The sequence below is a fragment of the Pogona vitticeps genome, chromosome 6 (assembly GCF_051106095.1).
Source record: "Pogona vitticeps strain Pit_001003342236 chromosome 6, PviZW2.1, whole genome shotgun sequence".
Lineage (NCBI taxonomy): Eukaryota > Metazoa > Chordata > Lepidosauria > Squamata > Agamidae > Pogona > Pogona vitticeps.
In genome coordinates this window covers 68,428,114-68,448,294 of record NC_135788.1, presented here as the reverse complement: position 1 = coordinate 68,448,294, position 20,181 = coordinate 68,428,114, and the positions used below count along the sequence as shown (strand labels likewise).

The following is a 20,181-nucleotide window of genomic DNA, read 5'->3' as shown; positions in this document are numbered from 1 at the left end:
CAAGCACAGATGCGGCAGTACTTTTCCTATTGTACGGCCGTACAAAATACACGCTTTAAACCAGCGCTTGGAAACTCGTGGGCTATTCAGATTCAACTCCTCGCAACTCGGGGCAGCCCGGCTCATGTGAGTTGCAGTAAGAATAACAGCAGGAACCCTCCGTGTGGGGGGGGGGGGGAGGGCGCGCCAGGAATGCTGCCCTGGCCTGGAGGAACACGAGACTCTTCAGCCGCTGCTGGGTCGTCAACCCACCGGCGCCACGTAGCGCCGTGAAAAAAGAGCGTCCTCCCTGAGCGGAGAAAGAACGGAAGAACGTCCGACGAGCTTTATTATTCGCTGGCTCGTCTGCCTCGCTCCCTCCTGAGGGCCGTCCCGCGGCTTTTCTGTCGCGCGCTCCTTCTGACCCCGGCTCAACGGTTCAAGTTATTAAAATGCGCGCGCGCGCGCGACGTCACCCCCGTCTCGCGCTAACCGCGCTTCTGAACCCGCCGGCCTCAGGCAGCGGTCCCACCTCCTTGCAACTCTGAGGGAAGCTCGGCCTCGCCCCCTCCCCTCCCGGCCGGGCTCCTCCCCATTCCAAGCAGAGACGGGAGGGTGGGATTCGTTCGGGGCGGCCCCTTTCCGCCGCGCTCCACCCTCTCTCCACGTTTGCAGCTTTGGGAAGCCGGGATTTCTGAGGAGAACCCCTTGACCTCTCCCTCCGCTTCTTCTTTCTAGCCGCGCTCGCCCAGTCTTGCTGGCTATGGAAAGGCCAGGAATGCCGGCCGGCCGGAGGAGGCAGCGCCGTCGGTGCTGCTCGCCGCTCTTGCTCGCCTTGCTGGTGAGCTGCGTGGCTTGCCAAGCTCCGCCGGTGCCGGCCGGAGAGACCCCGTGGGATGGCAAGGACGTGTTCGTGGAGCGCAGCTATGTGCCCGAGCAGTGTCCACGCACCGTGCTCTCCGGCGACTTCGTGCGCTACCATTACCATGGCACCTTCCCCGACGGCAGCAAGTTTGACTCCAGGTAGCCCGGCTTCTTCCTCCTCGACTGGCGCGGCGCTCGCGGAGGGCAAATAGCAGAAGGGGAGGCGGACTGCAGACCAGGCTTACTCGGGAGTAATCCCCACTGCAGGCAGTGGGGCTTGCTTCCAGGTAGGTGCGCAGAGGCTTGTAGCCTCAGGGTCGCAGCTCAGTGGCAGCAAAGCACATCCTCTGCAGGGAAAGAGTCCTCGTTTTGGTCCCCTGGTGACCAAGCTGGGGGTCGGGGAAAACCCTGAGCCATAAGGCAACCATTGCCAGCCGGAGTAGGCAATGCTGGCCTGCTTGGAGTCGAGCAGAAGGCGGATCCATCAGCTCGGGATATCCAGACTTTTCCCGTTAGGCAGCGCGCGGGAAGCTGAGGGGACCCGAAGGGTGTGTTCCTCAGCACCGGCCCTGAGCTCACAACGTCGCCGTTTTGCCCTGAAAGAAAGGGCGAGCAGCTGTCCCGTCACCAGACAGTGCTGCGCACTTGGTCTTTCGTGCATGGAAAGGGGACAGGATCGATCTTGTTTTTTTTTTGCCTTAGGTAGCGACGAGTTCGGGCTGGCCTCTCTAAACTTAGGAGTTTAAAGAGGCGTTTGTGGGAATGGCTCTTTAAGGAGATGCAGAATTGACAGCTTCCTAAAATTCAAAGAGATGTCTATGGCCTCTCCAGCTGACCTCCAAAACCCGGGCTATAATGCATACCTTGGCATTTGTTAATTATAATAGTGGAGAGCTACTAATTACATGATAGGGTCTCTGGTTCACAGACCCCTGAGGGGCCACAATGTCCTCACGGGATCCATGAAGGCCTGAAGAAATGTTATCTTTTGCGGTTAAAACAGAAAGTAAAAAATGAATGAATGAAAACAAGAAAGAAAAGGAAACTTAGAACAAAACCCTTATTTCCCTGGCTTGTTTGTGTAAAACATGGCTTTTATAACCTACCACTTCCATTAAAAACAAACAAAAGTAAAAAATCAGCCATAAAAATAACTGTCTGAAAGCAAATAACTGTTTGATATTTCTGCACGTGGTGAAAACATGCAAGTGAATAATGCTGAGTGGCTGAGAGACAGTACTTGACATTTCTTGCTACTGTACAGATAGCCAGAAGCTGCAGGAAGAAAGAGTCAGTATGAGTGTGTTCAGACAAACTTCATGATCATGTTTTTTCTTTGATTTCTGCTAATGAAATCATTTGGTTATTGGGTAAATTTACTTTTTAATATTGCAGTGAATTTTGTAATCTGAGACATAAAAGAGAGGATGCTGTTGATGACGGTGCATCCTTTTCAAAGCAAAATGAAGCTTCTTTTAGTCATCTTAAAAAGTGTTGCTGTTATAGCAAGGAATATCTGTCATGAAAAACTAAATAAATATTTGATGAACTTTAGGGTTTAAAATCTTGATTTAAGTCTTGGTGATCCATGGCAACAAAAGATATTTAAAGGGGATCTGTGTAAAGAAAAGATTAAGAACCGCTGAACTACATCATTGTCCAGTGAAAAGGGCAGTAGGGGTGTTTGTCACAATAGTGGAAAGGTGTTTTCACCTTCCTCCTCGCAGTGTTCGTGCAAGTGTGTATAGGTGTTTGGATAGATGTATTATTTTGAAATCACTTTGTTTCATTGAAGTCTTGAATAGAGATGGGGATATTTGTATTTGTATACGAATATCCACGCATAGGTGGAGATAATGAGGGTCCAGCCCCATGGGGCCGGATGGACCACTCGCCAATCTGCCACTGCCACGGACACCATGATTTTTCCAATGGCTTCGTGGATCGTGATTGGCTAGCCATTCCTGGCAGGAGGTGGGAGGACAAACCTTGCTGCAAGGTTGAAGAGTGGCTCACAGATCGCAATCTGCAGAGCCATTGGAAGAATCGCGATATCCGCGGCAGCAGCGGATCAGTGAATGACTGACTGGCCCCATGGGAATGGACACTAATTATCGCCACCTGTGTGGGGATATTCGTATTCGTATACAAATAGCCCCATCTCTAGTCTTGAAGTAAAGGCCACTTAATTATGACTTGGATGCTCTGTGAATGTCCTTATGAGTTCAACAGAAAAAAATTACCTTGGTATTTTTCTTAGGTTGGCAACTAGGAGCTGTGTGATGTAGATAAGGAAGTGTCTGTTTTATCCCCTGCAAGATGATGGGCAATCTTTACAGCCACAGAAATGGTCTTATAGTATGAATATGTAGCATATTTTTATTGTTGTATGTCAGAATTCCCTTTGGCAAAATTGGAAAAGTCTTATGTATGGAATTTACATTTTTCTGGCAGTTAAATGTGTATCTTTTCCACATTGTTTTAGAAAAACAGAGTGCTGGAAAATATTTTTTAACAGTATCAGCACTACAAAAAGTATTCTCATATGACATCCAGGAGTGCTTCCCTTTGGCCATTCTGATTAGCTTCTGCATTCTGGGGGGGTGGGATTTCTCTCTGAAATATGCAATGTCAGTTTGGAACTTTAGGACTTTTTCCCTGACCACAGTTCATTTTTAGGAGGGGACTATTATTTTGTGGTGGTGGTTTTGTTTTCTGCTTGAGTGTCTAGGGCCTCAAAAACTATTTGAGTAAGAATTGCAGAGAGATCGCTCACTGAATCCTTCTGCAGTATCAGGGCATCAATCCGTATCTTGCTTTCTGGTTTTTCTTTCTTCCACATCTTCTGGAGTTATGGTTAGTTTGTCTGAATAATTTTATTCCAAGAATCCCACTTTCTGGTAGAAATACTCCAAGCAATTTGATTGGATGGAAGAAAAATAAAATAAAACACTCCAGGTAGATATGGCCTGTTATATAAGAAAAATTAGAACAAGACAGAGCACCTAAATGCAGCTGTTCAAACATCACTATCTTGGCTGTTCCAATCTGACATGACAGGTCTAATATGAGATGGATCAACTCAGCAAAGGAACAGTAACCTTTTGTTTCAAAGCCCTGAGACGTTTTAGAGGTTATTAATTTGTAGGACAGGTATACATCAGAAGCAACTTGATGGTGTAATAACAAAAGTTAAAAGCAATTATCACAAATAACACCGAAATCAACTCTTATTTTGTCATATCCATCAGTCAAATGAAAATTGTTTGACATATGTGTTGTTTATAAAATTATCGTCTAACACTTTGTATCAGTTGTACATGTGGTGCATTCAAGACAATGGCCAGAACTCTGTTGTATGTATCTCAATGTAAGTGCAGCAGTGTAAATTACAGTGGAAAATTATCTCTAATTGAGAAGTTGAGGCATGTATTCTTTGTTCTCTGACTTGGTGCACAATGAGGTGTATATGCCATGACTTCTTAATTAGGAAGAATTTGTCACTGTGATTTATGCAGCTTGACTTACAAAAGCATACATAAATAATAGCATTCCGGTCAATGGGAGGCAAACCTCTACAGAACAGCATGTGTGAAGAACTGCTTCTTTTTCACTTGAACTAGAAAAAAAATATCTGCCCTTCCATTTGTATTGTGTAGCCAGGATTTTCAAAACTGATTATATTTAAGGAAAACCTGATTCAGCAATGATCCTTACTGCCTGTGTAACCAACCACCTTCAGATTCCAGGAAATTAAGAGGGCCAGTGGTTGAAAGATGGTGAAGAAAATTATCTCTCTTGTCTTTTAACACAACCTTTTTAAATACAGTGGTGCCTCGCTTAATGAGCGCACCGTTTAACGATGAATCCGCATAGTGATGTCGCTTTAGATAGGCAAAAACTCGCATTGCGATGATCGGTAGGTGTTTTTACAACAGCTGATCGGCGGTTCCAAAATGGCCGCTGAGTGCCTAGAATGGCCAATGCAGGTGCTTTCGCGCTGCCCTTGCTTACCGAGGGCATGAAAATGGCGGCGCTATGGAGGAACTTCGCTGAACGGTGAGTTTGGGCCCCATAGGAATGCATTAAACTAAGTTTAATGCATTCCTGTTGGGTTTTTCAATCCGATTAGCGATGTTTTTGCATAGCGACATTAATCCGGAACGGATTAACGTCGCTATGCGGGGCACCACTGTACTCTTGTAAGCGTATATTTTCGTTAACTCAGAGTGTGATCTGGTGCATACCTTATCACACCAGAAAGGGTGGATTTAAATGGGTGTTATCTCCCTTACACATGGACATGGTGGCGCTGCGGGTTAAACCACAGAAGCCTCTGTGCTACAAGGTCAGAAGACCAACAATCATAAGATCGAATCCATGTGACGGAGTGAGCTCGCATTGCTTGTCCCAGCTCCTGCCAACGTAGCAGTTCAAAAGCATGTAAAAATGCGAGTAGATAAATAGGTACCACCTCATTGGGAAGGTAACCATGTTCCGTGTCTAGTCGTGCTAGCCACGTGACCATGGAAACTGTCTACGGACAAATGCTGGCTCTACGGTTTGGAAACGAGGATGAACAGCACTCCCTAGAGTTGAACACAACTGGACTAAATGTCAAGGGGAACCTTTACCTTTTAATCTCCCTTAAAGTGACCCTTTCATCTGCCAGAGAGTTATTCCATCCTGGTTTCAAGAGATAGTAGTCATATATGAATAAAAGAAACTGGTATATCCAATGAATAAGATTATGAAGGAAAACCCACTGACTTAGGATGTAATGTCTGTCTGTCTGTCTGTCTGTCTGTCTGTCTGTCTGTCTGTCTGTCTGTCTGTCTATCTATCTATCTATCTATCTATCTATCTATCTATCTATCTATCTATCTATCTATCTATCTATCCACATCTCCTTTTATTTCAATATGAAATTGCCGAACACATTTTGGTCTGAATTTTGTGACTGGGCATAGTGAAAACAAAAGAGGGAAATCAAAAAGTGGGACAACACATTACTGTTTTTACATTTATGCATTGCATTTAGAGATGGGGACGAAAATGGGGCTTCATCTTGGTTCGTGAGTTGTCAGACTTGACACATGAACCACAAATTGCACCTCAGTGGTCCGACGAACCACAAATCAATTCATCATTTGTTGAGTCATTTTTTAAGACAACCTGATTTTTCCTACCATCCTCATATTGTTCCCCACTTTATTTGACTGTAGTGAGTATGTTTGTTTTCGTAGGCAGAGTTCTATAAATTCAGGCATAATGTTTATCAGTTTTAGCCTCGGATCAGGCTCATCGTTCATTCCTTTTCTTTTTCTGAAATTGGAAGCATTGAGAAGAGCCTCTCTTAGTAGAAGCTTTTTTAAAAGCAGAAAGTTAAACTATACCTGTGCCTCCTTATGTAAACCACAGGCTTGTTATTGTGGTCAAAACAGCCTTCATCTCTTGTGTCACACAAAACACAAAAGGAAAACAAGTACTGTACAGTAGTACTTGAAGTCCAGAGGTCCCTGTCTGTTCTGCAGCCTTTCCGAAGACCATTTGAATGGAGTATATGGACTACTAGTGGTTTATAGATCACCATCTAAGAACCTCTGGATTTAAAAAAAATAATAATGGTGAATTGGTTATTCAGTAGCAATTAACCATGACAATGATCAGGGAAAGAGTAAAAAAAATTGAGTTACCAATAAAATATGTGCAAAATTTAAATTACAAATAAATCTCCAAGTAACCTATTCTCTCTCTTTAAAGCTATGACAGAGGATCCACATTCAATGTGTTTGTGGGTAAAAACCAACTTATTTCTGGAATGGACAAAGCTCTACTTGGAATGTGTGTGAATGAGAGGCGATTTGTAAAAATCCCACCCCATCTTGGTTATGGAAGTGAAGGAGTTTGTAAGTACAGTACATTTTCTGTATATACATTGTGAACCTGGAAATAATGAATCAAGACAGGTTGTTGAAAATTTGCTTATAAAAGAATGGTTGGTAAAATTAATAAAAGCTGTGATTTGGTGATTTTTGCTATATCTCTGAATCCAGAAAGCATTGAAGAAGTGGAAATGGGATCAGATTGATAGCTCTGTCCCCAGCATTTACTTGTTCTGAGCTTCTAAAGAACTACTGTGGATCACAGGTAGGGCTGCTGGACATGATACTGCTTCCTCCTGGTCTACATGTTTAATTTTCAATATGGTTTAATTGGCTGAAATAATGTCCTATCTTAAGAGGAAGCTATGCTGTTGTGTCTCTACATGAGTTCCTGCCCAGGGCTCTGCTTTCTTCCAACCAGGAGATACACCCAGCTCCAGCCACATTCCCAAATCAAAGTGGTGGTGGTGGTGTCTTTTTAACATGGATTAATTACTGTAGAAAGATTCAGAATAATTTATTTGGTACATTTTGATCCAATAAGTATTTAATTTAATATTGTTGTGGATGGAGCCTATCCAGCTTTGAATCTTAAGTATTTATTTGTGAACATTTTGAGAATCTGTGCTTTCATTCATCAGAAAAGAATAAGACTTAGCTCTTATTTTTGCAGAGAATATATAACAACAGAAAACATCCAACATGTTTCTGAATTCAGGGAAAGTTGCTATCTCTGATTTTGTTTTGTTTATCAAAAAAGTGACCTGGGTCGGTGACAGGGATAATCCAAGAAAAGTAGTTTCTGTTCACAAGTTTAAATGACAACCCCAAACTTAGTGCTGAGGGTTGGGAATAGTTTTCATTTAACTGGTAGCGCTTGCAATTAGAGAATGTGTGGTGGGTGAGCTGCTGCTGCTGGGTTGTAAATTTAAAAAGACTCAGTGTTTCTTTCAGTGCAAACTACAGAATGCTAAAGATACCATTTAGGGAAATATGTACTATTACAAGTACTTGGTGAAGAAATGGAATTGTTTCCCTTTGATATATTTTTATGTCCACAGCTGGTGTGATTCCTGCTAATTCAGTACTCCATTTTGATGTGCTTTTGGTTGACCTATGGAATTCTGAAGACCAAGTTCAGATTCAGACTTACTATAAGCCAGAGAACTGCACAAGGACTGTTCAAGTGTCTGATTTTGTAAGATACCACTATAATGGTACCTTTCTAGACGGAACACTGTTTGACTCAAGGTAAAGTTCAATACAGTATTTTTTTTCTCTTTTCATCAATATTTTATTGGGTGTGCACATATATTATGGAGGACTTTGTAATGCTGTGAATAGGTATAATTAAAATTTGTGATCTGTCTGGAAAATCAATGTGTGAGACTTTGGAGACTCATCGCCTATTAAGATAAATATTGTGTAGCAACAAGAGCGATATAATGTGATTATATCCCAACATTAATGTGTTTTTGCCTATGTGTAATTTTTAATGATTTTTGAAATATGTAATCAGACTTTAAAAACTATTAATATACCCATTATTCAAGTCTATACTCTGACTACTGGCATTGAGAAAGAAGAAACTGAAAGGTTTTACATTGGTGTCCAGGAGGAAAATGATCACATGCCGAAACAGGATGTGATGATAATCATAGGTACCTGGATATAAAAGAGAACAAAGCGTTCAGTTTTGTCTAGTTGTCAGAAATGAAGCAGGAAAACTACTCATGAATTCTCTAACCTGTTTACTGCCAAGCCCCCCAAAAAACAACAAAACAACACAAACAAAAATCTGACAACCAAAGAGACGATTATTACTAGATGGCGTGTAAAAATCAGACTACATAAATGGAGGTAGCAAATGGTGAAGTTGTATTCTCTCTCCCAAAAGAAAACTAGGAGCAGGCACTGATCATGAATTGTTAGTATTTGAAAAAAGATGAATGTGAAAACATAGTGCCAAAATATTCTTTAAATACATAACATTTTTGATTAATTCAAGTTTATATAAAAATAGATTTGTTACTAAACTCAGTTGATCATTAACCAGGAGAACTGTTTTTTTCTCTTAATAAATTTTATTAACATCCATAATATGACAATGCAAGTAAGAATTGTAGTACAATACTACCAGATTACTTACACATTCTTTCAGTAGATTGTCTTTCTTTATATATCCAGTAGTTCATATTTTAACATACTTAATTCTTTTAAAAATATTACATGCCAGCAATCCAAGTTACTTCCCATTTCACATTCTTCTTTTCCTTAGCTTTTCCATATGTCAATAATGGTTGCCAGGTTTTCATAAATTTATCCCATTTTATTTCCCCTCTATATATTTTAATTTGATTTTAATTTGATTGGTCAGCTTTTCCATCAAGACCATTTGCCAGATTCTGTCCTCAAATTTTTATACTGAAATATCTTGAGCATTTCTCCAGTTTTGTGCAGTTTCTACTCTTGCTGCACCAATAAGATGTGCAATTAGGTCTTTATTGAATAATTTTTCATTTCCATCCTTAAATATTGAAAATAACAATAAAGCTTCATTTTAAATTATGTTTTCATTCAACAGTGTTTCTATCCATTTAATTCGTCGTCATTTAGTCGTTCAGTCATGTCCGACTCTTCGTGACCCCATGGACCAGAGCACACCAGGCCCTCCTATCTTCCACTGCCTCCCGGAGTTGTGTCAAATTCATATTGGTTGCTTCGATGACACTGTCCAACCATCTCATCCTCTGTCGTCCCCTTTTCCTCTTGCCTTCACAATTTCCTAACATCAGAGTCTTTTCCAGGGAGTCTTTTCTTTTCATTAGATGGCCAAAGTATTGGAGCCTCAGCTTCAGTATCTGTCCTTCCAGTGAGCACTCAGGGTTGATTTCCTTTAGAATTTATAGGTTTGTTCTCCTTGCAGTCCAGGGGACTCTCAAGATCCTCTTCCAGCGCCACAGTTCAAAAGCATCAATTCTTCGGCAGTCAGCTTTCTTTATGGTCCAGCTCTCACTTCCATACGTCACTACAGGAAAAACCATAGCTTTGACTTGACTTTTGTTGGCAAGGTGATGTCTCTGCTTTTTAAGATGCTGTCAAAGTTTGTCATCGCTTTCCTCCCAAGAAGCAGGCGTCTTTTAATTTTGTGGCTGCTGTCTCCATCTGCAGTGATCATGGAGCCCAAGAAAGTAAAATCTGTCACTGCCTCCATATCTTCCCCTTCTGTTTGCCAGGAGGTGATGGGACCAGTGGCCATGATCTTAGTTTTTTTGATGTTGAGCTTCAGACCGTTTTTTGCACTCTCCTCTTTCACCCTCATTTTTAGGTTCCTTAAGTCCTCCTCATTTTCTGCCATCAGAGTGGTATCATCTGCATATCGGAGGTTGTTGATATTTCTTCCGGCAATCTTAATTCCGGTTTGGGATTCCTCCGGCCCAGCCTTTTGCGTGATGTATTCTGCATATAAGTTAAATAAGCTGGGGGACAATACACAGCCTTGTCATACTCCTTTCCCAATTTTGAACCAATCAGTTGTTCTATATCCAGTTCTAACTGTTGCTTCCTGTCCCACATACAGGTTTCTCAGGAGATAGATAAGGTGGTGGGGCACTCCCATTTCTTTAAGGACTTGCCATAGTTTGCTGTGATCCACACAGTCAAAGGCTTTTGCATAGTCAATGAAGCAGAAGTAGATGTTTTTCTGGAACTCTGGCTTTCTCAATAAGGGATTGGGATGTAAACTGATCTTTTCCAATCCTCTGGCCACTGTTGAGTTTTCCAAACTTGCTCACATATTGAATGTAACACCTTAACAGCATCATCTTTTAAGATTTTAAATAGTTCAACTGGAATGCCGTCACCTCCACTGGCCTTGTTGTTAGGCAAACTTTCTAAGGCCCACTTGACTTCACTCTCCAGGATGTCTGGCTCAAGGTCAGCAACCACATTATCTGGATTGTCTGGGATATCCAAATCTTTCTGGTATAATTCCTCTGTGTATTCTTGCCACCTCTTCTTGATGTCTTCTGCTTCTGTTAGGTCCCTCCCATTTTTGTCCTTTATCATGTCCATCTTTGCACAAAATGTTCCTCTAATATCTCCAATTTTCCTGGACAGATCTCTGGTTTTTTCTTTTCTATTATTTTCCTCTATTTCTAAGGCCTTGTTGGACAGCCACTTAGCTTTCTTGCATTTCTGTTTCTTTGGGATGGTTTTTGTTGCTGCCTCCTGTACAGTATTACGAGCCTCTATCCAAAGTTCTTCAGGCACTCTGTCCACCAAATCTAGTTCCTTAAATCTGTTCTTCACTTCCACTGTGTATGCATAAGGGATGTGGTTTAGATTATACCTGAGTAGCCCAGTGGTTTTTCCTACTCTCTTCAGTTTAAGCTTGAATTTTGCTATGAGAAGCTGATGATCAGAGCCACAATCAGCTCCAGGTTTTGTTTTTGCTGACTGTATAGAGCATCTCCATCTTTGGCTGCAGAGAATATAATCAATCTGATTTTGGTATTGCCCATCTGGTGATTTCCATGTATAGAGTCGCCTCTTGTGTTGTTGGAAAAGAGTGATTGTGATGACCAGCTTGTTCTCTTGACAAAACTCTATTAGCCGTTGCCCTGCTTCATTTTGAACTCCCAAGCCAAACTTTCCTGTTGTTCCTTTTATCTCTTGACTCCCGACTTTAGCATTCCAATCCCCTAGAATGAGAAGAATATCTTTCTTTGGTGTCACTTCTAGAAGGTGTTGTAAATTTTCATAAAAGTGGTCAGTTTCAGTCTCCTCAGCACTGGTGGTTGGAGCATAAACTTGGATTACTGTGATGTTGAGAGGTCTGCCTTGGATTCGTATTGACACCATTCTATCATTTTTGAGATTGTATCCCAGTACAGCTTTTCCCACTCTTTTGTTGACTATGAGGGCTACTCCATTCCTTCTACGGGATTCTTGCCCACAATAGTAGATATGATAATCATCTGAATTGAATTCGCCCATTCCTGTCCATTTTAGTTCGCTGATGCCCAGGATGTCGATGTTTATTCTTGCCATCTCCTGTTTGACCACATCCAGCTTCCCGAGGTTCATAGATCTTACATTCCAGGTTCCTATGCAGTATTTTTCTTTGCAGCATCGGACTTTCCTTTCACTTCCAGGTATGTCCACGGCTGAGCGTCCTTTCGGCTTTGGCCCAGCCACTTCATTAGCTGTGGAGCTACTTGTACTTGTCGTCCGCACTTCCTCAGTAATTACTTAATTACTTCCCGCCAATATGCTTCCACTTTGGGGCAAGAGATCCACATGTGTTCTACTATGCCTTTATTTCCATAATTTCTCCACTTATCTGAGATTTCTCCATTAATTTTGTGGGGTACCAATACCATCTGTGGACTACCTTCAAAACCATTTCTTTCACTTTGACTGATATTGATTTATATGGATATGTAGTCCATATTTCCATCCATTCTTTCTCTGATATATTGATATTCAAATTAGTTTCCCATGTTATTTTAGATCCCATACCTCTAGGAAATGCTTTCTCAACCAAATGTTTATATATTACTGAAGTTATTCCCTTCATTTCAGTGTTTTTCTATACTATATTGTTCTAGTACAGTGGGGTCTCGACTTACGAACTTAATCTGTATTGGAAGGTGGTTCTTGGGTCGAAAAGTTTGTAGGTCGAATCTGCATTTCCCATAGGAATGCATTGAAAACCATTTAATCTGTATCTGCTCTTTTCCGTCCATAGAAACTAATGGGAAGCTGCTATTTTGCCTTCTGCCACTAGAGGGGGATATTTTTTCTTTTTTCCCCTTAGGTGCAGGAAACGAGGAGGAAGGCAGGGAACAGTTTGCAAAGCACTTTAGAAATCTTTTTTTTCCAACGAAGCCAATTTTAAATCATGTTTTAAAGCATGTTGTGCTGATTTTTTCAGCACAAAGACACACAGGCAGGCTTTTTAGGTGCTGAGCAAGCCTCCCCAAGCCTCTTCAGAGCCAGCCGATCGGCTGATAGGCAGGGAGAGGAGGGTGCAGGAGCGGGAAAAGCACAAAATGGCTGCCAGGCTCCCTTCTGGTGTGGGCTTTTAGCTGTTTCCTGCTCTTTTTCCTGCTGTTTGGGGGCTACGAAGGCCTGGTAAGTGACTTTCTTTCATTTATTTTAAAGTTTCTGACCCTTTTTCCCCTCCAGAAGCCTCTAAGGGGAGGGAGGGGGCACTTTTTTCCTGTCCGTAACTCGAGGGAAGTATGTATGTCGAGTCCTTATTTCCCCTATAGGGTGGGTTCGTAAGTTGAATTTTTCGCAAGTAGGGTCGTTCGTAAGTCGAGACCCCACTGTACCGTGAGCATTCTCATAGGTCCGGAACTTTGGTATAATTGAGTTGCCAGATTTCTTACCTGTATTAATTTTAGCCATTTAGTTTTTATTTGTACGTATTTCTCTCTTGATTTAAATTTTGGATAATCCAGCATAGGGCATAGAGGGGATATAGGAGGAGCAAATAATCTCATGTATTTATGCCGTATTTTCAACATCTCACAAATGCTGCATAAGGATTTTGTACTTGCTGCTTCTTTCTAATTGGTTCCGTTGTATAAATATAAGTGTTAACTACACCTATATCCTCATCTCTTTCCATTTCAAACCATTCTGGGATTTCTTCTGTCTGTATAAACTTTATTACTTGAGTAATTTGAAAGGCTTCATAATACTTTATTAATTGTGGCATCCCTAACCCTTCCTTTATGCTTTGACCATATTTAACACTGTTTATGAACCTTAATTTTTTCCCCTTTTCTGCCAATAAACCTTTCTAGGTTGTTTTGCCATAATTTTATTTTTTAAATTTCAGGTTGTAGTGATATATTTGGATTTTTTTTAAAAATGGTAATATATGCACTTTAACTAATGCTCTTCTCCCTAACATTGATATATTCAATTTAATCCAATTTATAATTTTCCTTTTACTGATTTGTATAATTTTTTTGGTAATTTCTATATATTAATTCATTTATACTTTTTGTTATCCAAATTCCCAGATATTTGAAACTTGAATAACATAAGTCCAGATTTGACTTCTTGTTAATTTATTTTTGTTCTGCTATAGAGATATTTATACATAACAATTTGGGTTTTTGATAGTTTTTAGGCCCATATAATAACAATGTTCTTGTAATATTTGTTTTAGTGTTTCTATGCTTTTTATTGGGTTCTCCAGAAATAGAAGCATGTCATCTGCATAAAGGTTTATTTTATGTTTTCTATTTTTAAACACCAAGCCTTTAATATTTTCATTTGTGCAGCAAGTGGTTCTATTGCTATTTCAAATATAATTGGGGATAAGGGGATAGGGGGTCACCTTACTCTAAATAGAACAAATTTGTCTGATTCTATTCCGTTGATGAGTACTTTAGCCTCCATATATAATTTTCAAAGTCATTAATAAATTTTTCACCCATATTCATTTTTCTAATAATTCAAACGTATACAGTGGTGCCCCGCATAGCGACGTTAATCCGTTCCAGGATTAACATCGCTATACGGAAACATCGCTGAACGGAACAAAAAACCCCATAGGAACGAATTAAACCCTGTTTAATTCGTTCCTATGGGGCAAAAACTCACCGTTCAGCGAAGATCCTCCACAGGGCTGCCATTTTCGCTGCCTCGGTAAGCGAGGCGTGAAACGGGCGGCCATTTTGGAACCGCTTATCAGCTGGGCGGTGGGCTCTTGGGAAGGAGTGCGGGGACCTCCTCCACTCTCCTTGCCAAGCGCCGGCCGGCCTTTCCCCCCAGCTGGGCGGCGGGCTCTCGGGAAGGAGTGCGGGGACCTCCTCCACTCTCCTTGCCAAGCGCCGGCCGGCCCTTCCCCCCAGCTGGGCGGCGGGCTCTCGGGAAGGAGTGCGGGGACCTCCTCCACTCTCCTTCCCAAGCGCCTGCCGGCCTTTCCCCCCAGCTGGGCGGCGGGCTCTCGGGAAGGAGTGCGGGGACCTCCTCCACTCTCCTTCCCAAGGGCCGGCCGGCCTTTCCCCCCAGCTGGGCGGCGGGCTCAAGCGGCGCGGCGGCTGCAGGGTGGGGGGTGTCCCGAAGGCTTCCAGGCAAAGGCCTGGAAGCGTTCGGGACATCCCTACCCTGTCTCCGCCGCTGGCAGGCGCCCCGTGCCACCTACCCCAGCCGTGCTCGGATGCCTGGAAGTCCGAGAACGGGTGGGCTAGGCGGCGCGGGGCGGCGTCAAGCGGCGGCGGCGGCGGCTGCAGGGTGGGGGTTGTCCTGAAGGCTTCCAGGCCTTTGCCTGGAAGCCTTCGGGACACCCCTACCCTGTCTCCCCTGCCGGCAGCCGCCCCGCGCCACCTACCCCAGCCGTGCTCGGATGCCTGGAAGTCCGAGAACGGGTGGGGTAGGCGGCGCGGGGTGGCTTCAAGCGGCGGCGGCGGCGGCTGCAGGGTGGGGGGTGTCCCGAAGGCTTCCAGGCAAAGGTCTGGAAGCCTTCGGGACCCCCCTACCCTGCCCCCCCGCCGCTGAGAGCCTTCCGAGCTCTCAAAAGGCTTTCTCCAATGTCGGAGGGGGGCCCTTTGAGAGCTCGGAAGGCAAATGTCAGCGGTGGCTCCGGGGTCCTTCTGAGGCCACTGCCGACATTTTCCCCCAGCTGAGCGGCGGGGCTCCCGCTGAGCTGGGGGAAAATGCCCCTTCCGAAGGGGAATGCAGGCGGTGGCTTCGGAAGAGTCCTTCTGAGGCCACCGCCGGCATTTTCCCCCAGCTGAGCAGCAGGGCTTCAAAGCTCCCGCCGCTCAGCTGGGGGAAATTGGGCTATGGGGAAAAATCGCAAAGCGATTTCCCCCCATAGTCAACATCGTAATGTGATCGCAAAAGCGATCGCAAAATCTGCATCGGTATGCGGATTCATCGTTAAACGGGGCGCTCGTTAAGCGAGGCACCACTGTAACACCATTCTACACGATCAAAGGCCGTAAGTGCATCTAACCAGAGTATTGCTAATTTCCGTTCTTTATTTGCTATATTTATGACATTCAGAACTCTACGTATGGCATTCTGGCATAAACCCATATTGATCTGTTTGAATGTATTTAGTAATAAAACTATTAATTCTCTGTGCCAATATCGAAGAAAAAATCTTTTGGTCTTGGTTTTGTAATGTTATTAGTGTATATGATGAAGGGAATACTGGGTCCTTTTCTGGTTTTAATATAGTTATTATCCTAGCTGTTCTCCATGATTCTGGTATTTCTTCACCTTCCAGTATCGAATTAAAAAATGTTAACAAATGCCCTATGATGTCCTCTTCCGAAATTTTATAAAATTCTGCTGTAAACCCCTCACAACCTGGTGATTTGCCCTTTTAAATTTTTTTAATAACTGATTTTATTTCTGTTATTGCTACTGGAGAATTAAATAGCTCTTTATGATTTCCTATAATTTGGCTAACTGATAATGTATTTAGAAATTCATTAATGTTTGTATCTGGTGTTGATTTTGTCTCATACAATTTTTTATAATACTCCATAAATGTTGTTACTATTTGTTGTTGTGAGGTTACTATTGTTTCTTCCGGACCAGAAGAACTGTTGAGTGAAGCCAGGACTTTTATGAGTGAAGAATAGAAAAAAACCTAATCAAAAGAAAAGAAAAGCCTACATAGAATTTGTAATTGTTCAGGAGATATGAAAAGCAAAAGTAGAAGGGGGCAGAAACAGGGGCATAATCCTAAATGCAACTTTTCAGTGAATGACACATGGAGACAAATAACAACAAAAGAGGAAAAATAAAAGCTCTTTTCCATAAAACAGAATAGGAATGATGAAAGACTAACCAGAAAACATACCATGACCTGGATAAAATAAAGAGAAGGTAGAAATAACATACTTAAGAACTATACAGAAGTGTAAGGATGAAAGTTTCGTTTGATGAAGAACTTGCAATTTTGGAAAAGTTTAAAGCTCCTCTGAAAGCACATGTAAGAAATAAATCACCAGGCGTAGATGGCATACTCTGAAGACGTATTCCAAGCTACAGAAACAGTGTCTATCAAAAGCCTATCAAGAAATTGCTAATAAATACAGAAAATAAAATAATGGTTCACAGACTGGAAACATATTGTGTACATTCCAGTCCCTGAGAAAGGATGTCTATAGGTAAAGTAATGCATTACCATATAGGTAAAGTAAAGCTCAAGATTTTATTACAGTGACATTTACCATAAATAGAGCAAAAAATAGCTAATATTCAAGCTGAATTTTGCTCTAGCAGGTACTCAAGTGGTGGCTGAAAAGAACTGGGGGAGTATGGCTAAGTGCAGGAATGAACACAGTAGGGGGGAGTCTGTTTAATGGTCCTTTCATTTCGACAAGGTTTCATTCAGGTGCAGAAATACCTATATGTATGATTCACAGGGACCACAGAGAGGAAGAATAATTGTGTGCTATCAGTTCAGTTTTGACTTCTGGTGACCCTTTCTACGGTTTTCAAGGCATAGAATAGTCAGACATGTTTTACTATTCCCTTCTTCTGGGAGCAACCTGAGACTGGAGCTTGCCCAAGGCTACACATACTGGCTCTACTCCCTGGAAGCATAGAAGGGAAGCAGACTTCTAACCACTGGTTCCACAGCAAAAACTTTGACTGTGTGGATCACAAAAAGCCGTGGGTTCTTCTAAAACAAATGGGTGTGCCTCAACCTTTGATAGTCCTAATCCATACTCTTTATATTGGAGAAAAACTATTATTAGGATATAATATGGAGAAACAGAGTGGTATCCCACAGACATAGGAGTGAGATAAGATTATATTTTATCTTCCTGTTTGTTCAGTCTGTATGCAGATCATACCATGGATGTTCGCTTCATTTGAATCAAGCTAGATTAGATTCTGATGAAGTAACAATGAAAATTGTTGGAAGAAACATCAATAATCTAAGATATTCATATGACACCATATTGCTGGCAGAAAGCACAAATGACTTGAAGCAACTCCTGATGAAGGTGAAAGTGCAAAAGCAGGATTGCAATTGAACATTAAGAAGATAAAGATTGTGTCTAAAGAAGAGTTATATAATTTAAATGTTGACAATGAAGAAATTAGAATTAATAAAGATTTTGCATACCTTGGTTCAGTTGTCAATCCAAGTGGAGACTGTAGCCAAGAAATCAGAGAAAGACTGAAGCTCAGAAGGAGAACAATGAAGAAGCTAGAAAAGGTAATCAAAGTATAGGGATGTGTTCCTGGAAACCAATGCAAGATCATCTGCATTGTATTCCAGTTATTATGGACAAATGTGAAAACTGGACAGTGAAGAAAACCAACAGGAAAAAATATTAATTTGCAATGCAGTGTTGGAAGAAAACTTTACAGACACCAGGGACCACTAGAAAGACAAATAAGTGACTGCTGAATCAAATAAAGCCTGAATTCTTTCTAGAAGAAAAAATGTCAAAACTGAGGCTGTTGTTTCGCACTTCATGAGAAGAGAATATTCAGAGGAAAAGAAAACGTTTCTGGGAAAAGTTTAAAGTAGAAAAAAGAGAACAGTAGAAAAAAAAGAACAAATATGGGATGGATTGAGTGGGGGAAGCCATGGCCTTGAGTTAGTAAGAGCTAAGCAAGTAGGGCAATGAAAGGTAGGACATTTTGGAGGGAACTAATTCACAGAGCTGCTATACGTTGGAAATGATTTGACAGTACAGTATATAACAACAAACTGTGATCGTGCCACTTGTCATCTACCTCCCTTTTCTCTACTTTGTCCAAAAAAGAATTCATCACACCCAATTCTTCTAATAAAACCGGTTTATTGTTTAGCATGGCTTCTATGATTTTTTTGGTCTTGTTTCTCATCATCCTATGTCAACAACAAATCATAAGTCTTTACATTATTAAAACAGGGTATCTCTCCATGATAAGACAACGGGGAATAACTGTTAACTTCTTGGGTCCGTTTGGGTCTGGCACCCATCAACTCTGGAGTGTTCTCAGCCTACTTCAAGCTTGTAGATGGGACGTTGTAGTTCCCTGCAGTCCCCCATTTGTCGAGCCACGTATCTTTCTCTGTCGGGATTTGGAGGGGCTGGGCCCACGGGACTTCTCAGGAATCACTATACATTTTTGGCTTTCTCTCCTTTGTTCTTCTCTCTTCACCCATGCCCTATATTCCTTCCTTTGCTTTCCCTCCTCAGTCTCCCCCCAGTATGGTGGCTTTCTATACATTTGTCGCCTCCATTCCCTTTCGGCATATTCATGAGGTACCTTGAACTCTACCCACTCTCCTGTCCAAAGATCTTCCTGGATCAACTCTACTAGTTCTTCCTTTTTCTTTCCTTTCTCCTCTCTTCCCGAACATGCTTCTGCCTCCTCCCTTACTTCTCCCTTTTGTGTCCGATTTGTGCCCCCTTTAGCCTCTTCTTTTATTTCTAGTTTACTTAATTCCTTTTCTGTCACTCCTATCTCTTGTACTTCTTCCTTTACTTGAGAGGCAGACGGTACACTCTCCTGATCCTGGGTGAGGTGGCTTGTCACCTCACACAAACATGTAATACGAATTCAAGAGTGTCAGTACTTTGAAACAAATCTGTGTACATTGGCTCTTCTCAATCCACTGTTTTCCATTTTTTTGTCTCATTTCTAGTACTAAAATGAAATTGCAGACTATAAGTAACTTGTATTTTTTTATATCTTCAGTCACAATAGAATGCGAACTTATGACACCTATGTGGGAATTGGATGGCTAATCCCTGGTATGGACAAAGGTCTCCTTGGAATGTGTGTAGGAGAAAAGCGCATAATTATTATACCACCTTTTCTGGCATATGGAGAAAATGGCGATGGTAAATGCTAGTTTCTGTGTCCAAATTAACATAAGATACTGTACTTTGAAAGAATATGAATTCACAGTACTTTATACAGGAAGGAGCCAATCAGTCAGTTAAAAAAAAAAGCTTGATTGGGTGCTAAATGTTTGTTGTATACTTAGAGATGAAAAGTTTCATTTTATTTTGTTTACTAATTTCTCTTAATTGTTTCCCTACCTTGGAAAGTGGCAAAATTGCAAGATGATCAATTTATTTTCAAATTTCCTACACATTATCCTACAACATACCAATAATGATAAAGATTTCGGAATCATACTACACACTGTATTGGCACATTAGATGTGTGTTATTACTTGTTTGGAATGTGTGAATAGGTCTATCATTTATGATAAAATTTATCTTCTACTTTGACCTCATGGTAGTCATCTGGCCAAACAATATAATAGTAGCCATATAATAATAACATTGCAGAGAAGGAATTTACAGATTCCAGAAAGCTGTCAAGGAAGCGGTGTGACATTGTTGGAGCATATTACCAGTAGTTTGTATTAATTCATCCTAAGGATATTCCTCAGAGCAACAGCCCGAATCCTGTTGGATATGTATGCATCCAGTTGCAGAAGTTGACACAG

The 20,181-nt window shown here is 41.7% G+C and overlaps 1 protein-coding gene across 1 annotated transcript in view; it reads left to right on the top strand.

Moving 5' to 3' along the window:
* Positions 1-516: 516 nt before the first annotated feature.
* FKBP9 (FKBP prolyl isomerase 9) overlaps positions 517-20,181 on the top strand; it is a 38,093-nt gene continuing 18,428 nt past the window's right edge. The window contains exons 1-4 of the mRNA XM_020811263.3: positions 517-1,002; positions 6,607-6,752; positions 7,790-7,979; positions 19,419-19,564. Of these exons, the coding sequence (XP_020666922.1) occupies positions 743-1,002; positions 6,607-6,752; positions 7,790-7,979; positions 19,419-19,564 (742 nt within the window). The 5' untranslated portion in view covers positions 517-742. The remainder of the gene's footprint in view (positions 1,003-6,606; positions 6,753-7,789; positions 7,980-19,418; positions 19,565-20,181) is intronic.